General features: G+C 41.4%; 1 protein-coding gene across 1 annotated transcript; it reads right to left on the bottom strand.

Moving 5' to 3' along the window:
* Positions 1 to 1,369: 1,369 nt before the first annotated feature.
* Positions 1,370 to 15,816, bottom strand: acanb (aggrecan b). The gene is made up of 18 exons (XM_054777808.1): positions 15,727 to 15,816; positions 9,526 to 9,604; positions 9,033 to 9,416; positions 8,752 to 8,926; positions 8,490 to 8,617; positions 8,117 to 8,410; positions 7,810 to 8,004; positions 7,528 to 7,702; positions 7,325 to 7,452; positions 6,947 to 7,240; positions 6,756 to 6,863; positions 6,554 to 6,661; positions 5,194 to 6,441; positions 4,948 to 5,106; positions 4,488 to 4,570; positions 4,238 to 4,382; positions 3,959 to 4,141; positions 1,370 to 3,701 (listed from the first exon to the last, which is right to left on the bottom strand). Exons 2-18 carry the CDS (start codon positions 9,596 to 9,598, stop codon positions 3,607 to 3,609), a joined length of 3,975 nt encoding a protein of 1,324 aa, XP_054633783.1. The 5' UTR covers positions 9,599 to 9,604; positions 15,727 to 15,816; the 3' UTR covers positions 1,370 to 3,606.
* Positions 15,817 to 16,699: the final 883 nt, after the last annotated feature.

Raw genomic sequence — 16,699 nt, 5'->3', positions numbered from 1 at the left:
AGAAAAAATTAGATCATTTTGGAGAAAACGTGTATATTTTCCAGACAGAACTGTATAAATGTTTGTTTTTTTAAGCCATATATTTCATATATTTTCATATATTTTTCAAGTTTTTTTTTTTTTAAGAAAACAAACAATATTTTCAAGAATAGATATACTTTTTGGAAAAAGTTGCATTTAAAAAGAAATTTGAGAAAAGGCATACAAAAGTGTCATATTTTCAAGAAAAGGACGCTGTATTAGTAAGAAAAGTCATAGCTTTTCCAGAAAAAATATTGGGGGAAAAAAGTATATTGGAAAAGAAAAAAAAAATCTTTTGGTTTTGTTTTTGTATTGTTTTGTTTTGTTTTCCAAGAAAACACTAAGTCCCCTACTAAAGAACATCCGACATGCGAACACAAGCCGACTAGTCTATATTTTCATGTGTTTTGCCTTATAAAGGCCATATTTATACTGCTACATGCTTGACCAGCAGAGGGCACTGTGACACTACTAATGGGACCAACAGCGGTAGAACAAGAGGAAGAGGAGGAAGGGAGGAGAGAGAAAGCTACATTGTAGTTGTATAATACAACCCGGACAGAGCGTGTGATTAAAGTTTATGAAGAGTTAATAGGCCTGCTTAATTCTACACCACCCACAGAACAATACCTCTTTTAGAAGAGTCTAACCACGACGATTTGTCCTTTTTTTCAATATCTCCTCCTCCACCACAACGACGTATGCTCGACCACTCCTCTTCAAAGGTAAATAACATTTATCATTATGTATTATTATATCATTTTTATTATTGTTTTTTCATTAATTATCCTCGTTTAATATTACTACTGCATCCAAACTCATATTTACATACATACACATATACTGTATATGTATACACGTACATGTAGTACCTATATCATTGGTAATATTACCTTTTCCCCTACTTAAGTACAATTCGACATAAGAACGGTCGTCTGGAACCAATTGTGTTCATTAGTTGTGGACTTAGTATATATATATATACATATATATATATATATATTTATATTTATAGCGATTTCCCAGAAAAAAAACAAAAAATGTCTTATGGAAATTGTTTTTTTTTCTAGAAAACAAGTAATTTATATTTAAGGAAAAAAGTATGCTTTCTGTGGAAAAAAATATACACTACGTGGTATACCCTCCAGACAAAAATCAAGTTTGTTTTAGGAAAACAGCCATGTTTTTTCAAGGCAAAAAAAAAAGAAAATGTTTCGACTGTTTTCTTGAAAAACATACTATTCTTTCTTGAAAATATACAGCTTGTTTCTAGCAAAGTCAGCTTCCTCTTGACTTGTAAGCACACTTTGGACAATGATCGGACACAAACACATGGTTGGTTCCAGGTTTTATTTGGTGCAGCACAGTACAGCACACTGTTGGCTCACGTCAGGGTCATGGATGGAAACAGAAACGACAGTTTCTCCTCGCATTTAATTTTTATCACCTGTGTTTTATTGTGCTTGTGTTATTTTTGTTTTTGTGATTTTACTCGATGTATTTCCTTAAAGTCTCATACAACTTCACGTTCTGTTTCTTCCCTCGATAAAACGCTTTAAATACATTTTTACTGAGCTACTTTACACTGTGACAACATCAACCAAGCAAAAGTTCACGTTATCATTTTATCTGTTTACATTTACAATATTTTGCCTGCTTTGGGCTGTGTGTATAAGTGTGTGTGTGTGTGGTTACGTCGGGCCTGATATTTTTGCTGTCTTATGGAAATAGGGACACATTTAAAACACCAAAAACCAACACTGTTGACCACTTCTCTCTCAAATTCATCCAATAGCATGGACCCCCACCCCGTAACTGGCTTTGTCGACTAAAAACATCATTTTTTTTGCTCTACTTTGTTCAACTAAACTACTCAGGATGATTCAGGGTTAAATAAACGGCATGCTTGCTGTAAGTTACTGACAGATCCTGCTGTTCACACACGTTTGTAGTGTCAAATATTTACAGAGAGCCCCATGCGTGAAGCCAGCGATGGGTCTCAGCTAACAGTAACTATTTTAACGTATATATTTATTCATTCACAGACTAACGCAGATAAATAGACTTATTATTGCAGTGTGTGTGCCCTTAAGAGTTTGTTGAGTTGCATATTTTAGTACTCAAACATGATCCCGGACTACATGAGAGTGGAGTCTTCAATCATATGTCAACACTCAAGTTGTCAACAAAACTCCCGTGACAAAGCAAAGAACCAAACATGTCCTTACGTAAACAACTTGAGTGTTGACACAATTTTGAGTGTTGACACTAAACAAATGTATGTGTTTTTGGAAACATCAAAGACAATTTTTGACAATGAAGACAATTCAGAGAGCGTACTAACGTATGCTTAATCAGAAACATCAAAGACTATTTTGAGTCTTTGATGAACCTAAATTAAGTTTTTGGAAAATTTGAACACAATTTTGAGTGTTCAATGAACCAACGTACATCAACACTGAAGACAATTTTGAGTCTTCAGTTAAACTAACGTACGTTTATTCCGAAATGTCAAAGACAATTTTGAGTCTTTGATGAACATTTTTGGGAACACCTAACACTATTTAAAGTTTTCGATGACGGTAACGTACAAAAACAGTGAAGTCAATTTAGAGTCTTCAATGAATGCAACGTACGGGTTTTCTAAACATCATATAAAATTGGGTGTTAACAAAGGGTACATCTTTTGGTAAACATTGACGACAATTTAGAGCTTTCAAACAACCGAACGTACGTCGGTGTCACAGAAGCTTAATGTACATGTTTTGGTAAACATAGAAAACAATTTTGAGTCTTTGACGAACCTAAAGTACATTTTTGGGAACATCAAACACAATTTCGAGTTTTGATTAACCTAACATACGGAAACAGTGAAGTCAATTTCGAGTCTTCAACGAATATAACGTTTTCCTAGACATGAAATGAAAATTTCGTGTTAAAGAAGGGTACATTTTTTGGTAAACAGTGACGAATCCTTTTGTAAATGTGAAAGAAACTTTGAGTCTTGACCTACATAACTTGACCTTCATGTTTTTGTAAACATCAAAGAACATTTTTTAATGTTGAAAACACGTTATGAGTCGTCAGTGAACGTAACGCTACACGCAAACTTGTAAACTCTTTTCAGTGTCTACTTTAGAGTCGTTTGTTCAAAAGGAATACTAATTTGTACTCACAAAAGCAGTGGAATGAAAAACAAGCGTCTTATTATTATTATGTAATAAAAACCTGTACGAGATGAGAGAACTGAAATCGAGAATCACAGTCGTCACTAGAGAACAAACACAAACACAGATCTAGAAATAAAGTAGGCTCACACGATTCAAGGATTCACCTGCTTTCAATAACACTTCCATATTGGCTGCTTGCTTTTTTTAAAAATAAATCCTATTTCTCTTGTAGTACTTGTGCATGGATCACATCTATAAATTAGACTCTATAAATAACATCTAAATGTGCTTTCCTGTTTGTATTTACAGTGGAGGAAAAGGGACGGGGAGATGCTATCATTTTTGGTCGGGCATTAGCATTGGTGTCCATTCAGGGGTCCTTTTTATGACTCTCATTTGTGCTTTACAGTCCCACTCAGAGCGTCTTCCTGTGCTGCTGTCGCCTGCTCACTGCTTTACTTTTGCTGCTCCTCACGGACCTTTTGTGTAGCCTGTTGCTGTTGGCGCCACCTGTTGGAGGGAAGAGGGAAGAGCACGCTGATAATGTCATACGCATAATGACGACATCATGCGGCTACACAACATCAACAAAAAGGATTCGAATTCTAACTAATTGTTCATGAGTCATTGACTACCCGTGTAATGATTATAAAACTTTAAATATATCATGTAATCAAACGTATTTTGACCACAACCCATAGGGAGCACCACAAATGTCATTAACACATTGCAACAACGTTTCACTGGTGAAAATTTGTCAAACTCACTTTCTGTACATTTGACTTGTGGCTTCTCCCACTCCCCGCTCTCCGTGCAGCGTATGACAGGCAGGTGGCGCTGCGTGTAGCCCGCCTGACACTGGTAGCGCACTTTGGAGTTGACGGGGTAGCGTTCTCGCGTGACGCCCATCGGTGCGCCGTGCTCCACCTCAGGTGGCGCTCCGCAGCTCACTGGAAGGGAGGATAAAATAAGATATTCATTTGGAAAGTAGTTTTGCTAACTGTCAGACTGTCCAAGGAGTCATGCTGAGCGGGGTTAGTTCTTACCAGGCTGAGTCTTGCAGGAGAAGGGAAGGTAGTAGTTGCAGGGCACGTCATTCCATTGGCCTTCCTCGTGTCCGATCATTACCACGCAGTCCTCGCCGGAGTTAAAGTAGTTATCAGGTTGGTTGGGCCTCCAGTTCTCGTACGTCTAGGGATGTTACAAATTGTAAATTGTACAATTGCAGTTGTAAAGGAGGCAAACGTTAACATCCGTGAAGACTCACAAATCATGCAATCTATTCATCCAACTCACCAGAGGACTGCCGTCTGTCCAGTGGAACTCATTCTGAACGTCTTTGTCGTTGAGACCGATCCACTCGTAGTCCTGACCTTTGGCTGTGGACCACAGAGAGAGATATATGTAAGATATAACCTTGAGACCGTGTGAGGCTTGTTTCTACCCCTATACTTTTTATCCCCTTTCTACACTTCCTTAGGTACGCCCTGGACAACCGCTCACATTAGCACCTGTGGTCGATTTACAGATGTCAATGGATGTATCAGTTTTCGGGTTGAGGAAGACAGCGGAGTACCTGCAGAGACTTCACTTGACAGGTTTGGTTCGTTTATGAGGCGATTTATTCTGATAAAACATGTTGTTTGATCAAGATTTCAATCTAAACCTTTTTGCTATGAGGCCCTAACGCCAACCACTCCGCCACGGTGATCCAGTATAAGACCAACAAATTGTCTTATGAAACAGTATAACTCACAGTTGAGAAACTTCTGCTCCTCCTCAGATGTCACGCTGACCAGGTGGGCATTGAGCTCCTGGCAACGCTGCTCAGCTTCCGACCAGGTGTGCCTGTCCGCGAAGTGGAGGTAACAGCTTCCCATGAATTCCAACCAGCCCTCGGGACAACCATGCACAGCTGCACAAAAGAAAAATTTTGGCTTTGAAAACTCTGAAGATAGAGTATCTGGGGTGTTTATACTTAAACTAGCCTCAATCCACATACCCTCTTCAACTTCTGGCTGTTCCACCACAGCAGGGGTTGCCAGTGAAACTGATGGAACCGTTGTTGGACTGATGTTAGTAGGATCTGGGGTTACAATGATGATTCTTGTCTCCTCAGCCTCTGCACCATGCCCTGATTGACCAGTGTAGTCTGGGTAGGTCATGGTAGATCCAGGAGGGAGAGCTATGGAAAGTCCAGCAGTTGACGGTATCTCACTGCCTGAGCTATCAATGTGGATTCCAGAACCACTTCCGTGGCCACTTATTTCTACTACACCCCGTCCTTCTTCTTGATGGTGTTCCGATGGAGCAATAGTAACCTCCTTTATCCCATCTTCTGTTAAAAAGATTATGTCACCATCCGTCTGAAAAGGTTGGCCAGAGGCAGAACCGCTGCCGGAAGCACTAGATGGAAAACCACTTGGAAAGCCACTGGGGAAGCCTGATGCAAAGGGATGATATCCAGACAACTCCTGCTCTCCTGAAGGCAGGACTGTTTGGTCAATGGCACTGCTGTCTATAAAGGAGATACTAGGGAATCCACTGATGTCTGACCCGGACATGCCTCCTGATCCGGACATGCCTCCTGATCCGGACATTGCTCCTGATCCGGACATCCCTCCTGATCCAGACATAGCTCCTGATCCATACATATCAGCGGACCCATAAATGTCTCCTGATCCAGACAGACTTCCCGATCCAGACATACTTCCCGATCCAGACATTCCCAAAGTCCACAAGATACCGCTTCCCAACTCTTGCTCAGTGAGAGTTGGGTTCAACAGCTCTTCCTCTTTTCCATCCAGTATGTTGATCAGTATGTCACCGCCACTGCCGCTCATGTCTCCACTGCCACTGGCTGAACCTGATCCTGATGCGATGAAGCCAGATCCAGCTCCTGATGCAACAAAGCCAGATCCAGCTCCTGATGCAATGAAGCCAGATCCAGATCCTGATGCAACAAAGCCAGATCCAGATCCCAATGTAACAAAGCCAGATCCAGATCCTGATGCACTGGACTGTTCTCCTGAGGTGAAGATAATTGCACTTCCACCCTCTGCTTCATGTGGATCACCAGAAGCAGAATGATCTCCTGACACGATGTCCGTGTGCCCACTGAAAGTGATGTCCACTCCTGAACCGGAGGCTCCGCTCCCGCTGGTGGTGCTGGACTCCCCTGAGAGATCACCACTGGCTGAATGATCGCCTGATCCGAGGCCAGAACCAAAGCCAGAACCATCAACAGGAACTGTAGGTCAAGATGCAAACAAAGATACATTAGTGACTTTTAATTTGAAATTACGTTAAATACACGTTCAAGACCCAATTTATATCCATGCTGTTGATTCCATTTGTCTTACCAGTAGGAGCAGTTAGTTGTGTTGTGGTGTTTGTCTTCTGAATAATCTCTTCTATGTCAGTAACATTTAGACTTGTTTCGGTGTCATTGTAGTCACCGGTAGGTTTGACTAGAAGACGAAAACAACAAAGGGCCACATAAACAACCTTAAGACTGACTAAAAGAACAAATATGTTTAGACACAAGGTCTACAAGTCTCTTACTAGTAGGAGTGGAGTGATCAACTGCAACTGTTGTCTTGTTGATAACATCCGTCGTCAGTAACAAGTCATAAATGGTCTCATTATCAGTGTCAACCAATGGTTTTTCAGCTGTACAACACAGAATCCAAGGACATATTAGTGAAGTTGGGGTAATTCATGTTAACTTGACCACAGAACTAACTATTTCCTACCTTTGAAACAGTAGGCATCATAGCGTGAATGCTCATCAGGAAAGCCTGTCTGATTGGGGAAAGCGTAGATGATGTGCACGCCCACCTGCCCGCCCCCGCAGTGAGATCTAGCGGTTGTGATGGGATAGCGGACGCTGCGGTCCATCAGCCAGCCTGGACGGCACTTATCAAGGCCTTGGTTCCAGGCGGCAAACAGCTGTCCAGTCGTGGCCAGTGTGGTGTTGAGGTTCTCACAGTGCTGCACGGCTTCCTCATAGGAGAAGCTGTCATAGTCGCTGGTGAAGAAGACCTCACCTTGGTTGAGAGCATTGAAGAGTTAAACTGAATTACTAAAACGTTAATTTGGTATTGACAACACAGGCATGAATGGGTCCTGACCTTGGAGACGTTCCACATAACAAAACACATCGTAGCGCTCGGAGTCTGGCCTCAGGCCGTATGATCTGACTCCCGGAAGGTGCAGAAGGTTACCGGCACAGTTATCTCGTGGTGATACGATGGGATACCTAACAGAGGATTTGTAGGTTGTTAATAACACCTCTGCTTTTAAATTCTGAGTAGTAAACCTGCCCTGAACTCACCTGACAGTCTGGTCACCGAGCCATCCAGCGTCACACTGGTGCAGGCCTTTCTCAAAGGCTGCCTGCAGCTGCTGGGGGCTGGCAATGACTGCCCCAATGCTCTTGCAGGCTTGCTGGGCCTCGAGAAAGGTCAAAGTATACCGACCAGTAATTGGTCGGTAGTGGAACACAACACCTTTGGGTGAAGAAAGCAAAAATGATATTTAAGGACTCTCTGGCTGCAATGTTATGGTCATGATTGATAGTCCTCCAGGGTTTTTTGAATAGTTTAGAAGATTTTACCAGTCGGCGCCATGGCAGCGTCTGTGAATGGAGGAGCGACAGGCTGTGGGGTGAGAATGTCCACACCTCCATGCTTTATTTCCTGACCCCCAGGCATGGGTGTGATGCCTGGATAAAGTCTAGTGGCTGGGGTTATGCTGATGATGTCTGGGAAAGGAGTGGTTCTTCCAGGAACTGCACCTTCGTCGTCACTACCTGTTGATGTGAAAAGATTGCATTCTTTTCCATTTCCTTTCCCACATAGTTCGGCTCACAGGCAATGGCAATCACATACCTGTCACGTGCCCATCAAAAGTTAAGCACGCACCTTGGAAGCAGATAGCATCGTAACGAGAATCCAGGAAGGGGTATCCTGTTTGGTTGGGGAACAGGTACACTGTTCTGACTCCCAGAAGCCCCCCTCCACACTGAGGCCTGGCAATGTTAATGGGGTAGCGTACACTCCTGTCACCCAGCCAACCGGCGTTGCACACATCCATGCCGCCCTTCCAGGCCAGATAAAGCTCTCCGGTGGTGGCAAGCCTGGCGCCCAGCTTGGTGCACTGGTCGCCGGCTTCATAGAACGTGAACTTCTCTACTGACATCGAGTAGAAGACTCTGCCTGGGAGGAGAATCGCAGTTGGTGTTAAACCATAGTATTCTACAGGGTTAAGTGGTGTGCATCTTGTCAGTAAACGTACCTGCCATCTTTTCTGCGAAACAGTAGACATCATAAGTCTCATTGACGTCTCTCACACCATAAGTTCTCACGCCGGGGAAGTTTTCCTTGTCTCCGTAGCATTCCTCCCGAGGCTCATGGATGGGGTATCTATAAAGTACAAAAGACACAGGGGAGTCAGTACCTGAACTTGGAAGAGGAGCTTCCAGTGCAGTTACTGTCTTTTGCAGGTATTTAAGAAGCCACAAGTGCTTGGTAGACTAGAACAAGTTCATGAATACTACCTGACAGTCTGATCAGACAGCCATCCGGCATCACACTGGTGGTATCCATCATCGTAGGCCGCCTGCAGTTGGGCTGGGGTGGCAATGATGGCGCTATTTTGGATACAAGCAGCCTTGGCTTTCTCAAAGGTGAGAGTGTACCGGGTGGTGATGGCGCGGTAGTGAAACACAATACCTGTCAGTCAGACAGACATGACTTGAGAAGGAATATTGTTGTGTTTGGTACAGTTTGGACCTTGATTCGTAGCTAAAATGTAAAGCTACAAGCTGGGATGGCATACCCTGAACCTGGATGTCCACCGTGTCATAGTTGTCCTGGATCCCTTGCATCACCTCGCAGCGGTAGGTGCCTGAGTCTTTGGACCTCAGCTCTGTTACCTCCAGGCTGGCATCAGTGGGCACTAGCGGGTAGTTGACCATCGTGACCCTGTCCAGATACTCCGTCTCCACGTGAACTTTGCCCTCCGATGCCACCAAGATGGTGCTGACTTTCTCCTTGATGACAAAGGTCCATTTGATGCGGTGAGAGAGTGGGGCAATCGTCGGGGCACCGGGGTCGCTGACGGTGTTGTCCTGGAAGTAGCAGGGCACCACTACCTTGCCGCCCAGCAGGGGGCGGAGTGGCATCTCCAGTGGGATGCTGACACGCAACGTGCCGTCCTTGTCTGACAGAAGGAAAGGTCACGTTTAATTTGTTTGACGGCATTAAACATTTTTTACCAGTTATTATTAAGAGTAACATTATTTTTGTCAGTAGGTATATATTTGATGTACCATCCTGGTGTTGAAATGATGCTGTTGCCAAGATGAAGGGCAAAGACGTACACAGCAGAAGCAGCGAGGTCATCTTTACCTAAAAGATATTAAAAGAGCATGATAAAACCTGTATAAAAACATTCATAAAGATAAAACCCTGCACAATTATAAACAATTATAATTAATTATTTAAAGTGTCTGTCAATGTTCAACTGTACAAATATAAAATGAATGAGTGAGTCTTCTCCTTGTGTATACATTTATGTGTCCTTTTATTCAGGATGTGCTTCACATTCACTCAGTTTTATGACATCTCTAATTTCATGCAGACCCTCGCTAAAGAATAACTGAAAGAATGACTCTCTGTGGCCGAGCACAGGAAATTTCTTGCCCCAAATAAGAGGGGGACATATGATTCAGTCAGCTTGAATGGATTTACAGATTTTTGTCACACCATTAAAAGGGAGACTGGTCAAAAGGTTTTTGAGTGTTTGGCTGAATTATGTCTACAAGTAAGTACAGAAACATGTGTTACTCAAAGTCAGCAATAGTAATTTACAGAGGAATAAGGAACACATCCAGCTGGATTTTATTGTTTTGCCTCTATACACCACCTCAGTGGATGTAAAGTAAAACAGTGAATATGTGATCAAAGTGTAAATTTGTCGCTTTAATTTAACAGCATTCATTAAAAAAATAGGAATCATCATTCAGGAATTACAGCCATTTTTTGCCGATGACCCCTATTTGCAGGGGATCAGAGGTATTTGGACATTAGGTTGAAAATCTAAATAAATGTGTCACTGTACAAATAATTGTGTGCCTCATTGTATATGTGGTCAGTATACAGAGTTTGTCACACTTAAATGTTTCAGATCATTTAAAAAAATTCATATTGGTCAATGACAACACAACTGATCACAAAATGCAGTTTTTAAATGAAACTTTTTATTATTAAGGGCGGGAAAAAAAAATCCAAACCTACATGGCCCTGCGTGAAAAAATGATTGCCCCTGAAACAGCAGAATTGGTAGACAGCAGAATTCATGGTTCCATTTATCACAGCAAGTCTTCCAGCTCCTGAAGCAGCAAAACAGCCCAGACCATCACACTACCACCACCATATTTTACTGTTGGTATGATGTTCTTTTTCCGAAATGCAGCATTATTTTTACGTCAGATGTAATGGGACACACACCTTCCAAGAAGTTCAACTTATGTCTTGTCAGACCACAGAGTATTTTCCCAGAGGTCTTGGGGAGTCATCAAGATGTTTTCTGGCACAATTGAGACAAGCCTTAATGTTCTTTTTGTTCAGCAGTGGTTCTGGTCTTGGTCTTCTTGCCCAGTGTCTTTTCTTATGGTGGCGTCATGAACACTGACCTTAGCTGAGGCAAGTGAGGCCTGCAGTTCTTTGGATGTTGTTGTGGGGTCTTTTGTGACCTCTTGGATGAGTCGTCGCTGCGCTCTTGGGGTCATTTTGTTTGGCTGGTCACTCCTGGGAAGGTTCACCACTGTTCCATGTTTTCGCCATTTGTGAACAATGGCTCCCACTGTGGTTCGCTGGTCTCCCAAAGCTTTAGAAATGGCTTTATAACCATTTCCAGACTGATAGCTCTCAATTATTCTCAGTTAAATTATGTTTTAACCAGGGGGCAATCACTTTTTCACACAGAGCCATGTAGTTTGGGATATTTTTCCCCCTTAATAATAAAAAGTTTCATTTCAAAACTGAATTTTGTGTTCAATTGTGTTGTCATTGATTAATATTTAAATGTGTTTGGCGATCTGAAACATTAAAATGTGACAAAAAATAAGAACTCAGGAAGGGAGCAAACACTTTTCCACACCACTGTAAATAGGAAAAATGGGTAATAGGCAATAAATAAATGACATCAATGAATGAATAAAATATACATCAATGTACATCAATATTTATCTAAATATGATTTTTATTTATTTATTACAATTTAATGTAGTCTGTTCTACTTGCACTTGTACCTAAATTTTATGTTATGTAATCTGTTTAATTATGCAGGGTGACTTTCTACTACTAGAATGTTGTTTGTTCACCCAAAATAAAACATAAACTAGTTAATACGAAAATCAATCAGTCAAAACAAAATTTCTATAAAACTAAAATATACTTATAAAAAAGAAAATATACTAATATACTTTTATAAGTGTAAATGGGGAAAAATCTGTAATAGAGAAATAAATTAATAGAAATATAACAATATATGCATGCTGTATCTTATAAGGCACTGAGAAAACATGATATACAGTTGTTAGCATGGCGGCAGGACTATATGTATGTATGTATGTATGTATGTATGTATGTATATGTTCTTTCTTCTCTGAATAGCCATTTAGCCAAACGTATACAAACATCCGTAGTCATCATTCAATGCTGCATTCACTGACTCCAAACCACATCAGGGGAGCCGTGATTACCGCATGGCTTATTTTATCTCAACGTTCCACAACGCTGACGTGCGGAATAGTTCACTACTGAAGTCTCTTTGTGCTGGAGGACACGCCCCCTCGCTGAGCTCGCAGTGACAGACTGTGACCACAGGAGGGCAGTCTGCTGGAAAACCAGTCAAAGTGACGCAGCAATAAAAAGGATGAAGTTGTGTCAGCGTGTAAGCCGTTAACACCGTCATGAGTGGGAACACAGTAGGAGCAATATTTGCCATCAGGGAGGGAACGTTAGCTTGGAAACACCACCAGTGAGCATAGAGAGTCCAAAAAAACTGTTGACCAATGACGTCGTGTGCAACAGCTGACCTGATGTTGTCCTCTCCTTATTTTTAGGGGCAACTTTCCACAGACTGCCTTTTTCTTTGTTTGAGAGGTTTAAAAAAATCTTTTAGAGCCTATTACCATGTTTTCAGTTATCCTAAAAATACTTGCCAACAAGGCACAGTGAAACTTCTCCCCCCCCCCAGTTGGAGATGGAAACGGTGAGGAGTACACAAGAAAAGCAAAGAGCTCGCTCCAATAATAAACACAAAGTCAACACCCGCGTGCTACTTGGCCTAAATGGCTTGTTAGGCTGAAAAAGAAATGGACTCCTTTTCGCATTTTGGAATCCAAGCTGGGTTCGTTTAAACCAAATAACGACATCCCACAATCAACATTGTCGTGTCGTGTAGCAACTCTAACGTTGAAACGTTTCTCCTCACAAAATTACGGCTTTGTTCATAGAACATTGCAGCTTTATTCTCTAATTTTGAAACTTTTTTCATCACAAAATTGTTCAGAATTTATTGTTGCAAAGTTACAGTTATTTCCTCATAAATTTGCATCTTTTTTCCCTCCCCACGTCACTGGATTTTACTCCCATTACCTTCCAACATTATTCTTGACTTTTTTCCTCGCAAAATTACAACTTGTAACTTCTAAATATGTGACATTATTCTCATAATGTTGTGTTTTTTCTCCTCACAAAAGTCTGACTTTGTTCATGTAACATTATGACTTGATTGTCTGATTTTGTGGCTTTTTTCCAAATTTTTCTAACTTTATTGTTGCAAAATTATGATGCTATTCTTACAAATTTGCATCATTTTTCGCTCACTTCACTGGACTTTAGTCCTGTAACCTTCCAACATTATTCTCCACTTTTTTCCTCACGAAATTAGAACTTTGTAGTTGCAAAATTATGACTCCATTCTTGTAATTGCAATTTATTCCTTGTAACTTTGCAATTACAATTATTCTCATAATTTTGTGTTGTTTTTCAGCAAAATCTCATGAAAGTCAGATTTCATTTGTATAACGTTGCGCATTTTTCCCTCAGAAAGTTGCAACTTTATCCTCATAACTTTGCTGTTTCTCACAAAATTAAAATTAAAATCTTTGTTCTTGTGATTACGACTTTATTCTTCTAACTTTGCGAGTCTTTTCCCAACAAAATTACACATTTCTTTTTGTAACATTACAACTTTATAAGGTTGAGACTTTTCCCTCACAAAATTATGAACCTTATTTTTGCACTATTGCAACGTTATTCTTGTACCATTGCGTTTTTTTTCCTCAGAACATTTCCACTGTACTCCCTATTCTTTAGTACGACAGAGTGTTAGTGCCACATTGAAAAACAAATCTGGGATTTCGAGAATAAAGTCGTAGATTTATGAGAATAAAGTCGTAAATTTCCAAGAAAAAAAGTTGTACATTTACGAGAAAATAGTTGTAAATTTCCGTAAATAAAGTCATAAATTTACAAGAAAAAAGTCGTAAATGTACGAGAAAGAAAGTCATAATATTACTAGAAAAAAGCCAAAAGTTTACGGGAATAAAGTGGTAATATTACGCGTCATCATGTCATGTGTCGGAAGGAAAATAGAGCATAGCTCTTCAGGAATGATGGAAGCTTTCCTCTTTCTTCAGGCCAGCTTTTGTTTACAACGTGGCAGCAAAACAGAGCAGTTGAGCACAAACAGATTAGCATGTCCAGCCCGTCTCATTTCCACCTTCCTTACCCCGCCCCCTCCACATGCCCAAGGCCAAAGGTCACATAAGTCCCCCCCTTTTCATAGCTGTCTTAGACAATGCCTGTAACATAACATTTTTTGTCATAAATGTACGACTTTATTCTGGTAAATGTGCAGCTTCATTCTGGTAATATCCATCCATCCATCTTCTATGCTGCTTATCCTCATTAGGGTCACGGGTATGCTGGAGCCTATCCCGGCTGACTTCGGGCGAGAGGCGGGGTATTCTGGTAATATTCTGGTAATATAAATTTATGTCTTTGTTCTCGTAAATTCACAACTTTATTCTCAAAATCTCAGATTAAAAAAAAAAAATGGCCCTAATACTCCTTCGTACTTTAGGACTATGATTGCTGAAAGTAACTATCGAGAAGCCTTGAGCGCTCTCGTGTGGCTCAAAGATGTACTGCAGAAAAACGACCAACCAAAGAAAAATCTTCGACAATGGAGACAAAAATACATCGTTGAAACCATGTTAGCTCTTCAAGAAGAATACTGCTCTAAAGGTATACTAACTATGAAGCTTCTCCCTACAGTGTGTTCATTCATTGAGTGGTGGGGCGGGGGCTGCTCTCCTCTCTGGTCACTGTGGTATGTTCCGCTCTCGGCCGAGGTGACGGCCAATGAGGCCTTGGTTTGTTCCAGCCTACGGACAGGGGCAGGGCTTTTTGGGAGGGGTGCGAGCCTGCCAAGGTAAACACAGGGAGTGCATCCAGAGAGGGGACGCACCCCCACCGCCTCAAACCCACTGCCCCCACCAACCGCCCCCACCCTCCGCAAACCGTCTAGAGCGACAGAACAGAGTGGACATTGATATGGACGCACATAGAGCAACACTCACAGATCAGCCAGGTGGATGTGTGGCAGCGCACGTATGATGCTATAGGAAATGCATGTGTATGTGTGTGTGTGTGTGTGTGTGTGTGTGTGTGACATACTGTAAGTCTCATGCTTGAGAACACACACACTCTTGTACAGTGGAACAGGCGTGGAGGAGAAAGACACACAGGTGGTTAAAGGTGCATCACCTGGTCACATATACTGTACTGTATGTAGTCATGCACGCAAAACACACCACAGTTACAATACAGTACTCGTTAACAATATTAGTGTCCATTTAGGAGCCCTTTGCCCCAAGAAGTCCTTTTCAGTCCTCAAATCCCCGAATTGGAATTCACAAAAGGAAGCCAAGGAGCCCGATGTCGCCATAGCAACGGGACCTCGCCTCCATTGAGAAACATTGCAAGACTGCTAAGGTGCTTCGCGCACAAAGTTTTCAGTTTTCAGTCAGATGTCTTAAAAAAAAAAAAGTCAAGGCGCCATGAACGTTTGCGTTGAATACTGACGTCAAGCAAACCAGCTACTGATTGGAAAACATACGAATTTGGCATCAACTGTGTAGCCACCTCAAGTGTTCATAAAACCTTATTAATGTCAATTAGCCAAGTTAAACCAACCACATGACCATCTCCACATGACACTGAACCATTTCACCACTTTGACAATCGATTTCCGTGTGTTTAAACTACAATTAAACAACCGTTTCATGCAAAAAAAAGAGCACAATAGCCCAAATTCTAGAAGCCAAAGCCATCAATCTACTCACATTTTAAGACCTATCTGCTCATTCAAACGACATTACACTTTTAAATCAAGTCAGTGCTCCTTTACCTGTACCAAAAAAACCCTACTTCCCGGTATTGAGTGGCAAACGTACCGTTGATGCTCTGCAAGCTCCCGGTGCCAGTGACTGTGGGGGCCTCTGGCTCCTGCCTGTGTAGGAGAGCAGAAAGAAGCTTTATTCAAACGCAACCACACATTTAGATGCTGGAAAAGAGGAGGGAGGGAAGGGAAAGAGGGAGGGATGGAGGAAAGGATGAGGGTGAGGGAGATGCTCCTTCCTTGCCAGTGCCTGAGGTCAAGCTGGGTACAAACTGATATATACTGTACATGCAATCATGAAATATTAAAGGCCCCATGTTACAGTATTTTCTATCAGGTGCAGTCTCACAAAAGTGTTTTGGAAGTGATTTGCCAACTTGGAACAGGCTGTTTTGTGTGTGTGTAGCTTTAATGTTTAACAGAGTAGCGATGGGAATTTCAGCCCTTTTTAGAGAGCTGGTTCTTTTGGCTCGCCTCACTAAAAAGATCGGGCTCTTTCGGCTCCCAAGTGGCTCCTCGGGTTTTTGTTGTTGTCTTAAATTAATTTATTACCAAATGATGTGTACTGTGTAAAATTAATTACTAATGTATATCAAATGTTTATTATTTAAATGGATTTATTCAAACCTCAATGAACAGCTACAAATATATTATAATATAATGTTATGTTATGAAATACAAATACAAAGTCCCATCTCGATAGCTAAATTAGGTCAAAATAGGTCAAATCTCTTCATGCAAATTTGTTACGAACGAATCAGCTCTAAGAACACCACAGCGTGTTTAACCCCGCCCCTCCCCCTGCTCAGTGTGGACACAGAGGCTGTGAAGTGTTATACCGTAATCCCTCGTTTATCGCGGTTCCAGACTCGACCGTGTGAAATGAACTTTCACGATATAGGATTCTACGTCAATAAATATTATAATATATTTATAATAGTTTTAGTTAGCGCATATAAAACCTGTTTATGACTTTCTAAATACATTATTAGAGCCCTGTAGACATGAAATAACACCCCAACAGTCAC

This window comes from Dunckerocampus dactyliophorus, chromosome 5, assembly GCF_027744805.1.
Source record: "Dunckerocampus dactyliophorus isolate RoL2022-P2 chromosome 5, RoL_Ddac_1.1, whole genome shotgun sequence".
In the NCBI taxonomy this organism is placed as follows: Eukaryota; Metazoa; Chordata; class Actinopteri; order Syngnathiformes; family Syngnathidae; genus Dunckerocampus; species Dunckerocampus dactyliophorus.
This window is presented reverse-complemented; position numbering and strand designations above follow the sequence as displayed.

What these genes read in the sequence shown, in the direction of transcription:
- acanb (XM_054777808.1), bottom strand. Translation starts at nt 9,598, where the DNA reads ATGACCTCGCTGCTTCTGCTGTGTACGTCTTTGCCCTTCATCTTGGCA. An exon ending in GGAGCAGAAGTTTCTCAACT is followed by an intron (nt 4,571 to 4,947) that starts GTGAGTTATACT and finishes TGTGGTCCACAG; the next exon opens with CCAAAGGTCAGGACTACGAG. An exon ending in ACAAGTCAAATGTACAGAAA is followed by an intron (nt 3,702 to 3,958) that starts GTGAGTTTGACA and finishes TCCCTCCAACAG; the next exon opens with GTGGCGCCAACAGCAACAGG.